General features: G+C 55.0%; 5 protein-coding genes across 5 annotated transcripts; 2 read left to right on the top strand and 3 right to left on the bottom strand.

The window, feature by feature from the left end:
• Nucleotides 1-402: 402 nt before the first annotated feature.
• TRAVEDRAFT_23834 (uncharacterized protein) lies at nucleotides 403-3,223 on the bottom strand (the record flags this gene model as incomplete). The annotated part of the gene is made up of 14 exons (XM_008045145.1): nucleotides 403-570; nucleotides 623-966; nucleotides 1,040-1,377; nucleotides 1,435-1,499; nucleotides 1,567-1,611; nucleotides 1,666-1,711; nucleotides 1,782-1,956; nucleotides 2,070-2,230; nucleotides 2,310-2,322; nucleotides 2,399-2,435; nucleotides 2,526-2,548; nucleotides 2,608-2,809; nucleotides 2,864-3,049; nucleotides 3,113-3,223. The coding sequence occupies 14 exons, from the start codon at nucleotides 3,221-3,223 to the stop codon at nucleotides 403-405; spliced, it is 1,914 nt and encodes a 637-aa protein (XP_008043336.1).
• Nucleotides 3,224-6,102: 2,879 nt separating this feature from the next.
• Nucleotides 6,103-8,389, bottom strand: TRAVEDRAFT_31619 (uncharacterized protein). Its single transcript, XM_008045200.1, has 5 exons — nucleotides 7,878-8,389; nucleotides 7,662-7,799; nucleotides 6,433-7,610; nucleotides 6,345-6,377; nucleotides 6,103-6,282 (listed from the first exon to the last, which is right to left on the bottom strand). Exons 1-5 carry the CDS (start codon nucleotides 8,364-8,366, stop codon nucleotides 6,180-6,182), a joined length of 1,941 nt encoding a protein of 646 aa, XP_008043391.1. The 5' UTR covers nucleotides 8,367-8,389; the 3' UTR covers nucleotides 6,103-6,179.
• A 359-nt stretch (nucleotides 8,390-8,748) lies between these two features.
• Nucleotides 8,749-10,273, top strand: TRAVEDRAFT_174313 (TPT-domain-containing protein; the record flags this gene model as incomplete). Its single annotated transcript, XM_008045617.1, has 4 exons — nucleotides 8,749-9,375; nucleotides 9,428-9,555; nucleotides 9,607-10,040; nucleotides 10,101-10,273. Exons 1-4 carry the CDS (start codon nucleotides 8,866-8,868, stop codon nucleotides 10,271-10,273), a joined length of 1,245 nt encoding a protein of 414 aa, XP_008043808.1. The 5' UTR covers nucleotides 8,749-8,865.
• A 477-nt stretch (nucleotides 10,274-10,750) lies between these two features.
• TRAVEDRAFT_74798 (uncharacterized protein) lies at nucleotides 10,751-13,878 on the bottom strand (the record flags this gene model as incomplete). Its single annotated transcript, XM_008045618.1, has 14 exons — nucleotides 13,768-13,878; nucleotides 13,239-13,704; nucleotides 13,157-13,179; nucleotides 13,033-13,096; nucleotides 12,945-12,957; nucleotides 12,512-12,870; nucleotides 12,260-12,434; nucleotides 12,148-12,193; nucleotides 12,045-12,089; nucleotides 11,928-11,992; nucleotides 11,605-11,867; nucleotides 11,172-11,536; nucleotides 10,880-11,121; nucleotides 10,751-10,826 (listed from the first exon to the last, which is right to left on the bottom strand). Exons 1-14 carry the CDS (start codon nucleotides 13,864-13,866, stop codon nucleotides 10,751-10,753), a joined length of 2,301 nt encoding a protein of 766 aa, XP_008043809.1. The 5' UTR covers nucleotides 13,867-13,878.
• Nucleotides 13,879-15,303: 1,425 nt separating this feature from the next.
• TRAVEDRAFT_74799 (uncharacterized protein) lies at nucleotides 15,304-16,746 on the top strand (the record flags this gene model as incomplete). The annotated part of the gene is made up of 4 exons (XM_008045619.1): nucleotides 15,304-15,544; nucleotides 15,592-15,804; nucleotides 15,860-16,635; nucleotides 16,694-16,746. The coding sequence occupies exons 1-4, from the start codon at nucleotides 15,528-15,530 to the stop codon at nucleotides 16,744-16,746; spliced, it is 1,059 nt and encodes a 352-aa protein (XP_008043810.1). The 5' UTR covers nucleotides 15,304-15,527.
• Between the last annotated feature and the right edge of the window lie 13 nt (nucleotides 16,747-16,759).

The following is a 16,759-nucleotide window of genomic DNA, read 5'->3' on the forward strand; positions in this document are numbered from 1 at the left end:
CGTCTGTAGGGGAGACAAGAAAGCTTCAGATCTTCTCATCCGCGGGCCTTGCCAACAGCATCCGTACCAGTAGCGGATCCCTACGATGAGCGGCTCGCTCTCAGCGACCCCCAACTAAATCACTACCGTTTAATTTTGATCAATGTCATCGTGGCCGGTAGCTCAACTGCATACCGGAAATCAAATGCGACTTCCGCCGGTCAGGGAAAACCGGCCGGCAGCCACGTAAGGGGCGGATTCGTCAAACAATGCATAAGTCGCGATATCGTACTACTTGGGATAGGAGACAAGGTCTCGATTAGACATTTCAGGCTTTCATCACAATCCATACGGTAGAGCGCCATCCGAGTCATCATGTTACAACGAAAAGATGCGAATGAACAGAGCCATCAACAAATATCATTAGCGCTTGAGATACTTTGGCGGCAGGTGAGGAAGTATTTCGAAGTCTTCCGCGGAGCCCATAGTACCATCCGACCGTATCGCTCTCTGGGGCGCGAGCTGAACATACGCACGAGGGTGCGCTTCAGTCGGCCCGCAGTGCTTGACGATGGACGACCAGTAGAAGTTCTGAAACATAGTGTCAATTCCTGTCGACATGGTTGGTGAAAACACGACCTACCAGGCCAAGGATGTGGAAAGCGGGCTCCGGGACTCCCGATAACTTGAAAGCAGACACATTGCATTGGAAATATTGCGGAGAGCGTCGGGAACCTTCTGAAGGCAACGGAGTCTTTGACTTGAGGAAGGGCTTTGCGGGGCACCGAAACTCGGTCCGAATATAGCCGTCCAAGGCCGCAAACGTGAAGATGATATCGCACTGATCGAGGTTTCGTTCCGGCCCACAATAGAGATGGACTTTGCCTTCCACGTTCTCCTTCAGTGATAGGACTTCCTTTTTGTTGCACAACCATAAGTCACGAATTGCTTCTACCGCGTGGAGGGGAAGGAACGTCAGAGTCGAGCCTGCGTTGGTGCAGATAATAGTCAGTCATGAGGACCATCAGAGTGGATTACAGACAGCTGGAACACGACGCACCTGAATCAAGTGCCACACGAGCGACCTCGTAAGTGGAATAGTTCGTCGCGGCAGGGGGTGTTGCCGGAGTACTAGATGTTGCTGAAGGGGTTACGATCCGGCCATGTGGGTTATCACCTTTACCCTGTGTCTTTGGTTGCTCAGGGCGGACTAATGGAATCTTGATGTGCTTGCCCTTGGAATCGACGAGGCTAATAGACTCCAAGGCGACCATCCAGTGTGTATACGCAGGCTGGGTCTCGGTTGGTTCACCAGCGACAGAAGTCACGAGAAGACGAGGGGTAAATTCGGGTACTAGCGGGCTGGGAAATTCGGGGCCAAAGAACAAGAAGTCCAGGCTTGGTACGGACAGTAAGCACATCTTGACAAGGCATGCAGGGCTCGAGCGTACTCACGCGTTCTTTGCCTGGCAAGCAGCAAGCTTATCTGGGTGGTTCAACTTGATCAAGAATTGATGAGACTGATGTGTGATATCAGTGTCATCGTAAATTGGCAAAGAAAAACATGAAGTAGAGCAAGGTGCTTACGTCGTAGACCTGCAGATGAGGCAATTGCAAGGCGTCGAAAAATTGCTGTACCAGATGTAAGCATCGCTCCCGTACGTAAGCTAATATCAAGATGTTTACATAGCTACTACGCCCGGATTGGCTGAAATCTTTCACCGGCCTCCGCCTGGATATAGGATGATCCTCAGCACGTTGAACCTCACCACGACATCACAGGCAAACAAAATTCAACGCACAATGGTGGCACCCCTAATCCGATGTTGCCGTCGAAGTTTCTGAGGGCGAGGTCTTCATTCGCGCCAAAGGCCAGTACGCAGGGGAGTTCGAAGAGATATGTATCCGGCTTTCCGTCTTTCCAGGACCAGCACGGAAATTTGGTCCTGATGATGCCATTCGGAAGATGGCGTGCATCTATCGGTGAGATGAGCCATATAGTTAGGTTAGCATAACGGTATATGTGGCTGCACACGCACAAAGGGTAGATCGATCCAAATAGGGCACCGTCCATTCACTTTCGGACTCACTAGGGGTGCCACGCGTATCGAAAGGGAGCACCCTATGAGTTTTGTGGTCGATGGGAACAACAGTTCTTCTGAACTTCAACCCCATAAGTTCCGTTTCGGTCCACGGGCAGGTGGCTTGATTGCGGCTAGGTATGTTCCCAAAGTTCTTGCCAAAAAACCACCTGGAGAGATGATTACATGTTTCAGTAAGACCTGGCAGTAAGCAATCGTAACGCGGGTCATCGATCCCAGTATACGCACGTTGTACGCCCTCCTGAAATGCGCAATCGGATATGAAAGTCAGTGACGGCCCAATGATAGCTTGAGGTTGAACGCCAAGCTTTACTCACCGGTGTCGATAGACAGATAAAAGACGTCATCGATATGCTGCGGATGAATGGATGGATCCAAACGCTGGAACCTCTGCGTAAGTGCGATGTACCGAGTCCAGAGTATACGTGTGCAGGCTAGACTTACAATCTCCAGGGTATAGAGAGCCCCTAGGTAGACACGCAAGGTGAGTATACAGGCTGCAGCGTGACCGAGGATGTACGCTCACTGGATTCGTCTGGAAAATGAATTGGTATAAGCGACTGCGCATCCACGTACTTGATCCCTTCTTGGAGTTCGTGGAGGGGCGCGTTGCTGATGAGTTGGGGCAACTCCGCCCTCAGTGCATCGACAAATCGAGGGCTCTGCAAGTTGGCAGAGAGATGTGGGAGATTAGGCGACGGCGGGTCATACCCGACATTGCGAGCACCCTAAGAGACAATGATGAGAACCATCGACAAGACATAGTCGGTTACGAGACATACCTGCGAAGATGCTCCCCATATGTCGCTAGCCCTAGACCTAGCCTGTTCAGCAGGCTTTGGGTCCGAAACTTCGGGCGGCGGTACAACGGGTGGCGGCACAATGGGCGAGCCGTCCTTCGATACCAAATAGTATCGCGGAGGTATATCGTCCGGTGACACCTTTCCAAGGTGGCGCATGAGATCGGCCTGTATTTGAGTTAGTGCGAGGTCGCGTAAAGACGCGAAAGAAGTGACACGCGTAGCACTCACAATGCGATTCGACACAAATTCCTCCTGCGTCCCTGAGAAGGGTGGAGGCGTCAAGGGGAAGAACATGGAATGATGGGGCTCATTATCGTCCTTGGAAGCTTGGGTCGCCATCGTTCGATGTCAAGCTGGGTGAGGGGGGTCTGCGGGGGTAGGCGTTGGGACCTGGAGGGTCGCGGCGATGATGCTGGGCTTTTGTATCTCAAGCCAGATCGCGGCGTGGGATAGACGGTAGGGGGTGTTGGCGAGGGTATGTTGCGCGAACTCGGGGACACCGCCGGACGTCTGTTGATGCGGGGGACCACGCCTGAGCGCGATTCCCATGGCATGCCGCATGATACCGTTGAGCAATTGTGCTCGTCGCTCAGAAGCACGATGCCCCGCGCGTTTCCTTCTTCCGCACACTCAGAACAATACGTCGTTCTCCTACTTCTTCTTCGCCGACTGCGCGCCGAAGCCTTGACCCTGCTGATTGTCAGCTTCTTAGCCAAAGAAGTGGGAGTCGCTCACATGAGGGCACCGGAACGTGTTCCAACTTCTCCAGGGTCGTTTCTGGGATCGCACAGTCCAGCTGTCTAGCCTTGCTTCCTATCCTATATGGATCACCTCCTGATGACTTGATATGTCCCGGGCGTTCGGGAGCATACTGACATCGATGCACCTCATACAGCGCTATCGCCACCGTGCGCAGCACCGCGATCCGTACAGCAAAACTAGCTAAGCGGTAAGCCAACTTCGAGCTCAATAAAACAGGATGAATGTGCTCGTTTCACTGACGGGGCAGCACACCATTCGCCGTCACACACAAATTGTTGCCCCGGCGAGTGACAGCGAAGATCCATGATCGCATCGTCCCTTGTGTAATGCAGGGTGCTGTTTATCCAACAGATCAGCTTGAGAAAAGAAGGCTTCAGACAACATGTGGTTTCCGGCTCACGCGGATGAGGGGTGAGATGGGTGCCAAGGACGCACAATCTCGAGCCGGCGCGCGGACGTTATGTGCGCTGGGAAGCATCGGATTTAATACAGTATTCAAATTCTTCCCCTATGGATTTGGGGCAGTGCGGGCTTGATACTGGTCGTGTGGTTTCTCCTTATCGTGACGATCAGCAGTAGCCTCAAGCCGAAGTGAACAATAAACGCACCAGGTCATCCATGGGAGAAGGAACAAAAGTATCTTCGCAGATTGAAACCGCCGGAGAAGTCGGTAGCGGATACCATGCGCGCCGTATAGTGAAGTGTCTCCCGTCCCTTCTGAGCGGGAACTACTAGATGTCGGCCCGTTGGAGCGGGCACAACCGCATGTCGATGAATATGCGCAGTGTCGAGTGTTCCCTGAACCTTTCCGTCAGAGTATACATATGAAAAATACGCGTTCTCAGTCAATCTTGGCCCAGCGACGAATCTTAGTCGCTTCCCGCGGTGGCTCGCGTGCCACCGCTGCGTGCTCGCGGCCGCTCGCGGCTCGTCGCATGACATCGTCGTAGCCTCGCCATGGAGCGAGTGCAACCGCGATTACCTCTCTTAGCCAGTGCGACCACAAATACCTCCGTACGCGTGGCGGGGTAGGGGAGCCCTTGAAAAGCAGTCTGGTAGTAGTAGTAGTCGCCTCGATGGCCCGTCGGAAGGACGGTCTCTGGCTAACTCCCCGCATGCATGCGGCGCCTAAGTACACACAGCAACAAACACAGCACGCTCAGTTAGCGCCCTCCGCCGGGGCCCGAAGAGTCGCCGTCCCACTGAATCTATCTCGGATATCGACCACCCGTGCGCGATGCCCCCAGCTGTTCTCAAATTGCTCGTGACAACAAGTAGCACCTCTCAGAACAACAGAGCTATCATGTGGTTCTCTTCTGGGGCGTCACTTCTATCGCAAAGCATCCGTAGCAACATGGGGACCGGGAGAAATGCCCGAACGCCTCACATCCGAACGAGCCCTGAGAATACTTCTCGATACGATGCATCTCCCCGTAAACGTGGTAGCTGTCCACCGCGAAGCGAACCGCAGTCCCGGTCTCGTATCAGGCATTTCTACAGATACCGGACGACTCGTGTACACCCGCAGGCCGACCGTCCGCTCGGTGCGGCGTTCTTGTCAGAAAACAGTCGCCGCGAAGAACACGCGAAGTGCAACATATGTACTCGGATTCTCGGACGCTATAGCTGCGCTCCACATGTTTACTCCCTCATCCCGCTTGATTCGCCTCACTGACCTATCACGGGTTTGCTGGCGGAAGGACCGGGACACCGTGCGCAGAGAACGCACTGCACATTTACTCCACCTGCGCGCGCACAATTGTCTGCCGTGTAACCTTCCCGCGAGCAACGCTTGGTCTGAAATCATCTCTGCACATGATACACGGACATCGTGCCAATGCTGTGATGTTCTAGGAGGGGCCCAGGCTAAACTCTGTAGCACGACGCACCCCCGAATACAGGGGGGGCACCGAATCGGCGTGGGCAGTGCACTTCACTAGTGCGACCACCTGCGACCACCTGTGCGTCTGTGAGTCAAGCCCCCTCTAGATTCCTGTAGTCCACGTAGCGGTACTCACCGAGTGCCACAGGGTCGTTCTAGGGCTTTCGTCGAATGACCAAGGCCTGGTTATCGACAGCGGATAAGCGGTGGCTTCTCCGCACGACCCGGACCCTTGCGGCTATATCACATCAGTCCAGGACGATCCCGCACCCTTCCGCCCCGTTCGGAGTTCACGTACTCGAGCAGCCCAACGGAAAGCCATGCCGTGGACGCTTCTTCCCATACATTCAGTTGAAGGCAATCGCCCGGTACTGTCGGCGTCGACAGTGTACCGACGAACATCGGCGTGTTCCCTCCTCTGGCACTGGATACTGCGTTGAGGATGACAGTGCTTGTGAAGTCTGCATCGGCACCGAGTATGTTTCTGAAGTGTTGCGAGCCTCGACGTGTTCAGCTGCTCAGACCTAGGCCGCGTTCATCGCCAACGACACGCATAAGCAATTCATACCGCGCGCATGGCATCTCTGCCCGGAATTATACAATATGCTAGCTGCATTGAGTGAGAAAGAAGGGAGCCGGGTCAATGACAGCTCAAGAGCTATACTCGTCGTCGAATCCCTCGCCGTCTTCATCGGAAAATTCGTCGTAGAGCGCGCCGCGCCGCGGCACGGAGCCATCGTCTCCGTACATATCACTGCATAGAGACGACGTCAGATTCTGTGACGTCGACATATGTATAAAAGCGGGGACACGCACTATTCACGCGCGGCGACCTCGGCGGCCAGATCGCTATGGGCAAGGTGGTGGTGAGCACAAGTCTAGCCTTTACGTAGAAGGCACCTACCCGTCGTCGTCGCTCGCGCCACCTTCGCTCGCGAACCTGTCTTCATCCTCCTCGTCTTCCGAGGTGATGACGATCGCTGCCCTCCCCCGGGCTGCCAGCCCGCCGCGTCGCCTGCCAAAGCCGACAAATTGGACTTCGTCGTCTTGCCCGTCGTCCACAGCCGGTTCTTCGTCCGCCTCTGACAAGTCGATAACGGAGTCCCTATCGAGGTCTACGGAGGGTGCACGGCGCCGGCGCGGCCGATCTTCATCGTTGCCGTCGTCGTCGATGAAACTGCTCTCGTATCCTTCCTCGTCGTCTCCGTCGTCGTGCTGAACGCGTTCGATATATGCATGGTGGCCAGGATGGGCGGCCACGAAGTCCGCCAGAACCTGCTCATCTGCAAAACCAGCGTCGTCCCCGGACTCGTCTGTGTAGAGGCTGTCGGAATCGGCGTCGCCGGGGCCGTTGAGCATGAACAGCTGCCGGATCATCTCCACTGGCAGGCGGGCCAACCCTCCGCCTCCGCCATGGTCTGCCGCGACAAAGTCGTCGTCTTCATCTTCGTCCATGGAGTCGTCCAGGATCTCGTGCGCTGCCCAGTGTCCGACGACGTCGTCATCGAACTCGTCCGGATGGTGGTCAAGCGGATTGTGCCCTGGATACACGCGCCCGCACTGCGAGCACGCACCGTCCTCGATCTCGTGGTGGCAGTCAACACATCGGTAGATCCCGCCATCCTCGTCGTCCCGCATCCCCATGAGCTGTTGCATGAGCTCGGGCGGCTGCCAGTCGGGGAAGATGTCGTGATTCCTGTTCGCTGGGCGGAAGATACCTGACCAGGGATCGGCGTTCGCGGCACCCTCTTCGGGAGGCGGAGCCAGTGGCAGCAGGGGCGCTGGCGCCAGTCCACTCTTGACTAGGGTAGCGACCATGTCCTTGATGGTCCAAATCACTATGGGCCTGTCTTTGATCACCGTGCGGCAATGCGGACAGGTCTTCTTGCGCAACCAGACGGGAAGAACGTCGTGAGCAGGGACATCCGGTGGCGGAGCCTTGAACCAGTTGACGAGACACTGGTGGCAAGCAGAGTGACCACAAGGGGCAAGCGCGAAGGGCTTGTGCATGAGGTCGAGACAGATTTGACAGGAGAGCGACTGCTGGAAAGAGGACAACAGCGTCTCGTGTTGTGTTACCAGCTGCCGGGGCATCGTGAGTGGCGTGGTATTTGATGTATTAAATGAACGCACGTTCGACTTCGTCGACATTTGACCTTCCAGATCAGCTATGCGCTCTTGACTGTCCTGCGCGGATGCACAATCAGGAGTGGCTCGGCCCTTGCCTTTGTTAGAACCTGCATCGGACGGCGAGGGGTCGCGAGAGACAGCCTTAGAGAGGGCAGCGTACAGTGAAGGGGTGTCAACATCGGGAACGATGCAGTAGGAGGGGGGATCGGACGAACGCACGTTTGACTTTGCTGAGACTTGACCTTCCACACCGGTGGAGTCTTGTCGCCTATCCTGCGCGACTGCATAGTCTGGAGTGGCTCGGACCTTGCCCTTGCCCTTGCTGGAGCTTGAACGAGAGGGCGAAGCCTCGCGAGACGTAGTCTTGGAGGGGCCAGCACACGGCGAAGACAAGGCAGCTAGCTCCCTGAGACGCTCATCGGGAGCCGGGGTAACTGCCAAAGTCATAGAGCGAGACCGCGAGCGCGATCCTGATGCCCCGGGCACGACGCGCGCGTCTGCTTCTGCGAGGTCCTGGGCAAGTACCACGGGCACCTTGCGCTTCTTCTTCCGCCGTTTCTTCTTGTCCTTCGTCTCCTTCTTCAACTCGTTCTCCAAGGGATCGTCTTGAGGCTTAGTCCTCTTCGGATCGCGCTGTTCCGTATCAGAGTCTGCTAAAACCCTCTTCTTGGGGTTTGCGAGAGCGAGAGCACAAGCAGGAGAAGACATGTTAGCTCGCGGTTTCGGTTTCTCCGCTATCCCAGAAGGGTGGTGGGTGGTAGTGGTTGAGGAGAGAGATGTGGTTAGCCAAAGTTCAAGGACGGTGGGCCGCAGGTCCTAGCCACAGCGGAGAGTAGATCTGGTATCGGAGTCTGAACCTGGAGATAAGATAACCACGTGGCTCCCGTCTCAACCATCCCGAAGCTGCTCTTGACCGCCATCTCGCTTCGTCCACGGTCTTCCATCTCCCTCCTCGCCGGGTGCGGCCAGAGCTATCTACTAGGCGACATCGTGGCAGATGCGCTCACCGCTGCTGAGCCCAAACTCCCCGGCGGAGCTAGGGGTGCGACAACACTCGGGATACTTCGACCTCCCTGCATACGCTAGCCACGCTTCGCTCTTCGCTTGGAATCCTCATCTACCAGGTCGCGCCACGTACGGCTTAGGGCCAGGTGTAGACGGCTATGAAGGCGCTATCGATTTGCAATATCCCTCCTTGGCGAACCGCATGCACTCTCCGACGCTGCACTCACGACCCGGTCGTTCTCCGAGGCAGCGAGCTGTGTTTGCCCGAGACATCACATTCACCCCGGCGTTCGACCTGGTGGCCTCACCGCTGTTCCCCCAGAGCGTACCGCCTTCTCCGTCACTGCCTGTAGTTGCTCCAGAAGCTCCAGCCGCGGCCCAAACATCCCCCATGCGGAAAACCAAGCGAGGCGATCGCTTTGCTCTATCCGGGACACGCTCGCAGGCGTTCTGGCTAGCGTTGTACTTTGCATTCAACCTCGGTTTAACGCTTTACAATAAAGGCGTGCTGGTGCGCTTCCCGTACCCGTACACGCTAACGGCAGTGCATGCGTTTTGTGGCAGTCTCGGAGGATATGTGCTGAGAAGGAAGAAGCTTTACACTCCGGCATGTCTGGACGCGAAAAGCTATGCAGTGCTCGCGGCGTTCAGCGTGCTTTACGCGGTCAATATCGCGGTCAGCAACATCTCATTACACCTCGTAACCGTCCCTGTAAGTAGGCGGATACATAGTTAAGATGTCCAGCATGCTCACATCGCTCTAGTTCCACCAAGTCGTGCGGGCCGCGACACCTATATTCACCACCCTCCTTTCCGCTCTCATTCTCGGAACCCGCTTAAGTGCGGAGCGGTTAATCGCTTTAGCACCCGTCATGTTTGGCGTTGTCCTCGCGTATGCCAAATCACTACATGTCTGGCCTTCCATAGCTGATTCTTACTGCAGAACCTATGGCGACTACTCCTTCACGTACATGGGCCTCCTACTGACGCTGCTCGGTGCCATTCTTGCCGCCCTCAAAACAATCTACACCAACGCTCTTCAATCTCGAACACCATCGACCGCGACCGCCAAACTCGCGAGCCGATCCAGCTCATCTAGCTTCCTAAACACCCTCATTATACCCCCACCACTGAACCTCCACCCACTCGACCTCCTCGCACGCATGTCTCCACTCGCTTTCGTACAGTGTGTCGGGTACGCCTACCTCTCTGGCGAATTCGCACGCATGCGCGACCCCGCACCCAGCGCTAGCGCACCTGCGTTAGCCTGGTGGCACCTGTTCCTGCTCCTCATCAACGGATGCATCGCGTTCGGCTTGAACGTTGTCAGCTTCACCGCGAACGGAAAGGTCGGCGCGCTGAACATGACGGTTGCAGGTGAAGTCCACCCATTGAGCCGCGAGTAACTTCCGTTAACCCTGCAATCACAACTGGCAGCGAACGTCAAACAAGTTCTGACCATCGTGCTCGCGGTGGCGGTCTTCAACCTCACGATATCACGCGTCAACGCCCTCGGGATCGGAATAACCCTGCTCGGAGGGGCATGGTACGCGGGCATCGAGTATCGGGCAAAAACGCAAAAGAAGACGCGGCTGTCTGCGGCCCCATAGAAGCTTATGACGAGGACTCTTCCACCGGACTGGCACTAGATCATCCTATATACCCACTTGTAGCGATACCACATTTTACTAGATTGACCTCGGACATGAACAAGCCGCTGACTTCCTTCGCAAGGACGTTGGTGGGCATTCCTACTTGGATCCCTATGCACGTCCTGTGCGTGGCGAGTGAATTTACGTCTCCCACCTTGCGAGTCGGGGCGTGGGCCACAGCGTAGTCGACATGGAGATCGTCTGGTGCTGCGAGAGGGCTTTGCAGCGGTATTCCCAGCGACCAACGCCCTTGTACAGCTTCACGACGACCGCGGCGTAGAAGACCGAGCGCTGAGAGCGGTGTCTCGGGAAAGACAAGAGACTTATACATTCCGACAACATTTATGGAGCGCCCGCCGCCAGGAAACATCGCAAATCCGACTTGGATGGTAGGGAACATCTATCAAGCCGATTTCAAGCACAGGGACATATCATTCAGCGGGAGATTGGACAGTACAAAGCAGATTCATAGCAGATCTTGTACAGAATAGAGGCTAGGGGGATGCGGTCGCTGCAGAATGATGTCAGCGTGAGGCACCGCGGCGCCGGCGTAGAAGAACTCACTACTGGACACAGGCAACGACTGGCAAGTGCTTCAGGTCTCCTGGGTTGGCGGGTGGAATCTCGGAGCGAGGTCTCGGAAGAAGGTGAAATCTTTCGCCATAGCCCATGCTTCCATCTGGCTTCAGAGCCCTCTGCGGTGCGAGCCGGACGTAGGGTTCAGAGTAGTGCGAAAAGTCAGCTTCCGGCACTCTTTCATCCTTGATTGGCCCGACGTGCTCGACGAAGGCCGACCAGTAGAAGTTCTATGAATATGCGTCAGTGAGCGCGGGTGATGCATCAAAGAGCGACTGACGGAGCCTAGCACCCAGTAATTGCGCTTGCTGTCTGCTATGGTGACTTCGCCCGTCATTTCATCCATCCCGGGAGACCAGTGCATCACTGTTGAGCAGTAGCGGCTTGGTGGTGTCTCCTGCCCATGAGAAGGCAAAGGGAAGTACGACTTGAGGAACGGCTTGGCGGGGCACCGGAAGTCAACAGATCCACCGTCTTGACCGATGAATGTGAAAACGACCTCGCAATCGTCCAAGTTTCGCTCCGGACCACAGTAGCTTTGGATCTTCCGATTGGCTTGCAGATTGAGGATGGCCTGCGAATTGCCCAGCCAGCTATCCCTGATTTCGTCGTGGACATCCTTGGGCAGATAAGTTTTAGATGTGCCTAGTGACGCAATGAATGCCATAAATGGGCGTGCGTACGGCGGAGACTGACAAGCATAATGCGCGCACCTGTGTCAAGCAATACATGAATCATGTTCGCGAAAACGGGATATGCCTTGACGCTCTCATTGTTCGGATTGACCATGTTGATCTTGAACTCGGAGAAGCCGTTGTTACCGTCGGGAACAAGGAGACTCATCGCCCGCATTCCAAGCATCCACATCCTGTCGCAGGGGGACCCTGGCGTCTCTGCTGCGTACACCGCGAGCTTCGGCGTGAACACGGGTTTGAGTATGCATGGGAACCTGATCCCCATATACATGAAGTCGATCCTAGGGGGCGCGATGAATAAACCACCACATTCTCGCAAAAAGGAGTCTACTAGTACTCACGCGCCGTTTTCTTCGCACTCATCCACATCTTCCGGATAATTCAATTTGATTAAGAATCGACGTGGCTGGTGGTGGTCCAGGTTTGTCTCACGTAAGCTCGGGGGATGCACTGCGTACCTCGTAGACACGGGGAAACGGCGTTTCTAAAGCGTCGAAAAATTGCTGAAAATTATCCACATAAGTACAACACTCAAGCGGCCACCGTGCCAAGGCACATTACCGTTCTCTCAGAGACGGTCCCAGTATGGTATGCCAACGGTCGCACACTGGAGTGTACAAAACCTGTCAGCACGACGTCGCAATAGCACCGTAAGAGATCAGAGGTAACATACTTTGGCACGCCCAATCCGATGAGGCCGTCAACAGGAGGTAATGAAATGATGGCGTGGTTTGCACCGAAAGCCAGGACACTCTGGAGTGCCAATCGGCATGTGGCTTGGTCGTTGTTTTTCCAAGACCAGCATGGGAAATGGGCTGTGATAGAGCTGTCTGGAATATGGCGCAAGTCTACGATAAGGCCAGAATCGCAGTAAGTGAACGATATCTCGAGATGAACAAAGCAAACGCGCGGAAGGTGGACGTACAGACAGCGGAGCCGTCTCCGTAATAAGCCGACCATTCATTAGGACCCTGGGGCGCACCACTCGTTGGAAAAGGAACCTCTTCGCCGTCAACGTCCACCGGTATCACGGTATTAATCCCTGATATGTGAGCCGTAACTTGTTTAACGTGCCAAGGGACAGTGTCAGGTTCTGATTCTTCCTCGTCCTCCTCTTGCTCTTGTTTTTGTTGTTGCTCTTGCTCGTCTGCGTCCTCGCCCTCATTCTCGCCCTCGTCCTGATCGTCGTCGTCGTCATCCTCCTCATCCTCCTCCAACTCAAGATAGCCCAGTCTCTGAGCTAGCAAAGAAGGTATCTGTTGGAAATCTGAACCATAAGTCCATCTGCGGGCGCGTGGAGCCGTCTCAGCATGCCATGATAGCTGATGTCGCTGAGCCGAATGTGAGAGTGTACTTACGAAGATAACGAAGCTAAAATATTGCATTGAATGCGGAGCGGTAAGGCGCGGCTCGGACATGGGAACACAAGGGCTGAAGCGGACGCACCAGTATCGATCCCTAACCGGAATATTGTGTCAGGATGGTGAGGGTGAAAGCTCAAATCTAGCTCCTGTGAGTCTGCTTCAGTCACAGCACAACCCATGTTAAAGCGAAAGATGGTAAGACGCACAGTGCGGATCGTATAGAGCTTAGCTAAGGAAATGAATCAATGCGAGTGCCCACGATGAAGAAAGAATTGACATGAAACTCACCGATGAATGCCGGGAAGAGCGGCATCAGCGACAGTGCATCTTGAGCCTTATGCGCCCTTTGCAAACCCGCCATGCGAGTCGCAGTGCCGGTACGGCGATGAACCTCGGCCTTCATGGGTTCGACGATGCGAGCAAGTCCTAAACCAGCCGCAGAGAGACGCGTGATATTCGAATCGAATAGCTGCTTGATTTCTTTCCTCCTGTCGGACAACCGTGGAATGCTAGCCTTAAGAGTGCCATCAGTGGCGAGCTCCTGAAAGACCATGAAATGGGTGGCGTCGCCCACCTGCACCACTTTGCCCTTTTTGCGAGCGCGAGCAGAATCATCAACGGGAATCGCAGGCATCGGACGACTGCGAGCGACGGTAGGGGGCTTGACACTAAGCGGCGCGTCGTCGGCCACTCGGGAATACCCGAGGGGCGCCATGGGTGAGAGCCCTACTCTAGCATGGCGCATGTGATCAGCCTGCATGGTGTAAAGCATGAGTATGGATAGACGATGCGTGTATCTGACGCGCATGGAACTCACGGCACAGGTGGAGAGATACTCCTCCAGAGTTCCGTAGAAGGGGGGAGCTTTCAAGGGCACGAGTAGGCAGTCGTCCGGGGCAGGTTCGGTGGACGCCATTGACGAGTAAGCTGGAAGCGAGGGGGTGAGAGCGAGGGGATGAGAGCGAAGAGACCTTGTGAAAGTGGGAGTCCCTCACAGACTTTATGCTCGTACCGCATGGGATAGTAGATCGTCTGGGCGGAATCGGATAAGCGGAGTTTTCTCCTTGGTGAGCGTCTGACGAGGTGGACGATTGCTTCGGAGCGTATCATACATACGCATCACAGGGCTAGTAATTACATAGGGATCGGCGCATGTCGTCCATGAGGACGGTGCTGTCTTCGGTTGCCCTCGCAGAGCTCCCGTGAACAACACAGTACTTGCTGATTGTTCTCCGCGGACATCGTGCAACCCTTATTGTTCCATTTGCGGAGCGCCGTAGTCCACGAGTTCCTAAAGGAAGAAGAAGGGGATACTCAGATATGTACTAGTCTGCAACGCAACATCTCCCTGTGCTAGCGTATGTTCGGTGTTTCGCGAACGCGACGGCCCGTACATTGGTTATCGATCACCATCGTGGAACACCTGTTGAGACTCGGGATAGTACACAGCTCCCGAAATTGTCCTATTATATCTCTGTTGTTCAGCTCGCTCGTATGGAAAATACATCAAGAAATTCCACTCACCATTGATCCACCGGCCCCACCAGCGAGGGATAGTTTCCGAGCTCACCGTTTCACGAAATTAAAAAACTGCGGGCCCATTCGTAACCTTTTTTATGCCCCACGGACGATGCCGCAGTCGAACATCTCATGTCCACGCTGTCGCTCTAGGGCGCCGTCGTATCCAATCGATCAGCGCGAGAACAGGATGTGGAATGCGACATGCGGCATGATTCAGACGCTTCCATATCATCCGAGCGCGAAGCGCGTCACAAATTGAATCTGACATACCAAGGATTTAGTGCTCGCGAATCTCGAGTGTGCGACACCTGCCAGTGTCGTTGTAGGGTACATGAGCTCCGGCGCAGCGCACCGGAGAGCGTGGGGACATGTGGCGATCAGTAAGTATCTCCGAGTACTCGCGCATGCCGTGCACATCGAAGCTGAGTTTTCCGAGTGGTAGCAACAACGTTGGCTTGAGGTTTAACACCACGGTTACGGTGCTCTTGAGAAAATTTAGAGCCGTCGGCGTTGGAGTCTAGCCGCAAGATTGATTAGTACTCGGGGACTCATGGTCCCAAGTTCTCCTGGTGGAAAATAAGATCACGATCTGCCGTTGTCTGATCTGAGAACATACCTGAAGCCCATAGCTTTTTTCGATACCGATGAGGCCGAAAGCGCAGTGTTCAATCTTACTATAGTATGAAGGAGGAGGACCACTCCGAGCACGTTTAAACACGGCAGGTACATACTACAAGCGCCCGATTGCCGTGCGTACCAAATACGTACAAACTCGGCATACCCAGCAGGCGCCTATGCACAGTGCGCTCGCTCCTCCTTCCTTCGCGTTAACGGCCACCTCCCGGTCATCTTCTTGGTCTCTAGGCTCTCACTTCTCTCTTGCTCTGTCTGTCTATCAGTCATCTGAGGCGACTTTGAACTGATCGAATTCCGGTTAACACTTGGGGTGAAGCCTAAGCGGATCGGCGTCGCACATCTGGCTGCACTGTACAGTGTACATTCCGTCCTGCCCCATTTATACTCGGTGTTTTGCCACGACGACGGCCCCATGTCACCATGGCCAAGATTTCCAGGTAAGGATCATTGTCCTCACATACGCACATCTGCTCACCACTTGCAGACTTGATGGTCTCAACGAGGACATTTTATACTGCATCCTTGTTCAGGTCGCAGCTCTCAGAACGCAAACCGATGAACAGAGCATTGCTCTCAAGAATCTATCGACGACGTGCAAGCGCATGCGCTCGTACTGTATGCCTGTCCTCTTTCATGAGTGTCAGTCTATAGTTCGCTTTGGCGGCGTCCCACCGGAGGCTATTCGTGCGCATGTTAGGTTAGCTCATACGATAATGTCACCTATGTGTCCACCCTAATAGGCTCATACGAAGGCACATCAAATACATTCGCGCTTTCCATAAGATCGAAGAGGTCTATGCTGCTGGATTCTATAACGGCATGATGGTACCTATGCCGTTGGTCGACTCCTCCGGCAACAGTATCGTCAAAATCCCTCCCCCTCCTCCATTTGGTCTCGAGCTCGACTACCTTCCCAACGTACGTGCTGTCACATTCCTTCTGTGTCCGGGAGGCGTGCCCTGGTACGCTCTCACGAAATGCCTGGATTATCCTAATGTCACGTCTATTTCCATCGACAAAGACTCGGCGTGGATATTCCCCCCACCGTCCCCCATCCCGGCCGACCTGTCACCGACATCCCACGGCTGTCGGCTCACTGAATTCATATACACACCATGTCAGTGGCGCGAGACGCAAAGCCGGTTGCGGAAGACAAACATACAGCCAGCGTACGCCTACGAGACGAGCTACCTCCGCGCGCTTGTTCTTGCCATGTCCGACACCGCCGAGTCGCTCACCCTCCCTGTCGAGACGGCACCGCTCTTGGAGATGGCTAATATGGACTGGCCGCGTCTGCATACGCTGTCGCTCACCGGGCGATATACCCATCCAAATCAATGTCGTGCTATCCCCCTCCTCCTTCTGCGCATGCCGAACCTGCGCTCACTCTCGGTCAAAGTGATGCAGTGCGAAGTAATGCGACGTCCCCTTCTGCTCAAGGAGCCTCCGGATACTAGCTACCGCCTACGGTCATTGACGATCTCGTATCCGAACCCGGAAGATCCGATTTTCTCGTATATCGGAGATGGTCTAACTTCCCTCTCGCTCCGCGATAGTCCGAGGCACTACTTTGCGTCTCGTTACAGCCGTCGATACCTCCCAGCCATATTCCCGATCCTCAGGGCGTCCGAATGTTTAGCCATCCTGAAGCG

The sequence above is a fragment of the Trametes versicolor genome (genome assembly GCF_000271585.1).
Source record: "Trametes versicolor FP-101664 SS1 unplaced genomic scaffold TRAVEscaffold_12, whole genome shotgun sequence".
Taxonomy (NCBI): domain Eukaryota; kingdom Fungi; phylum Basidiomycota; class Agaricomycetes; order Polyporales; family Polyporaceae; genus Trametes; species Trametes versicolor.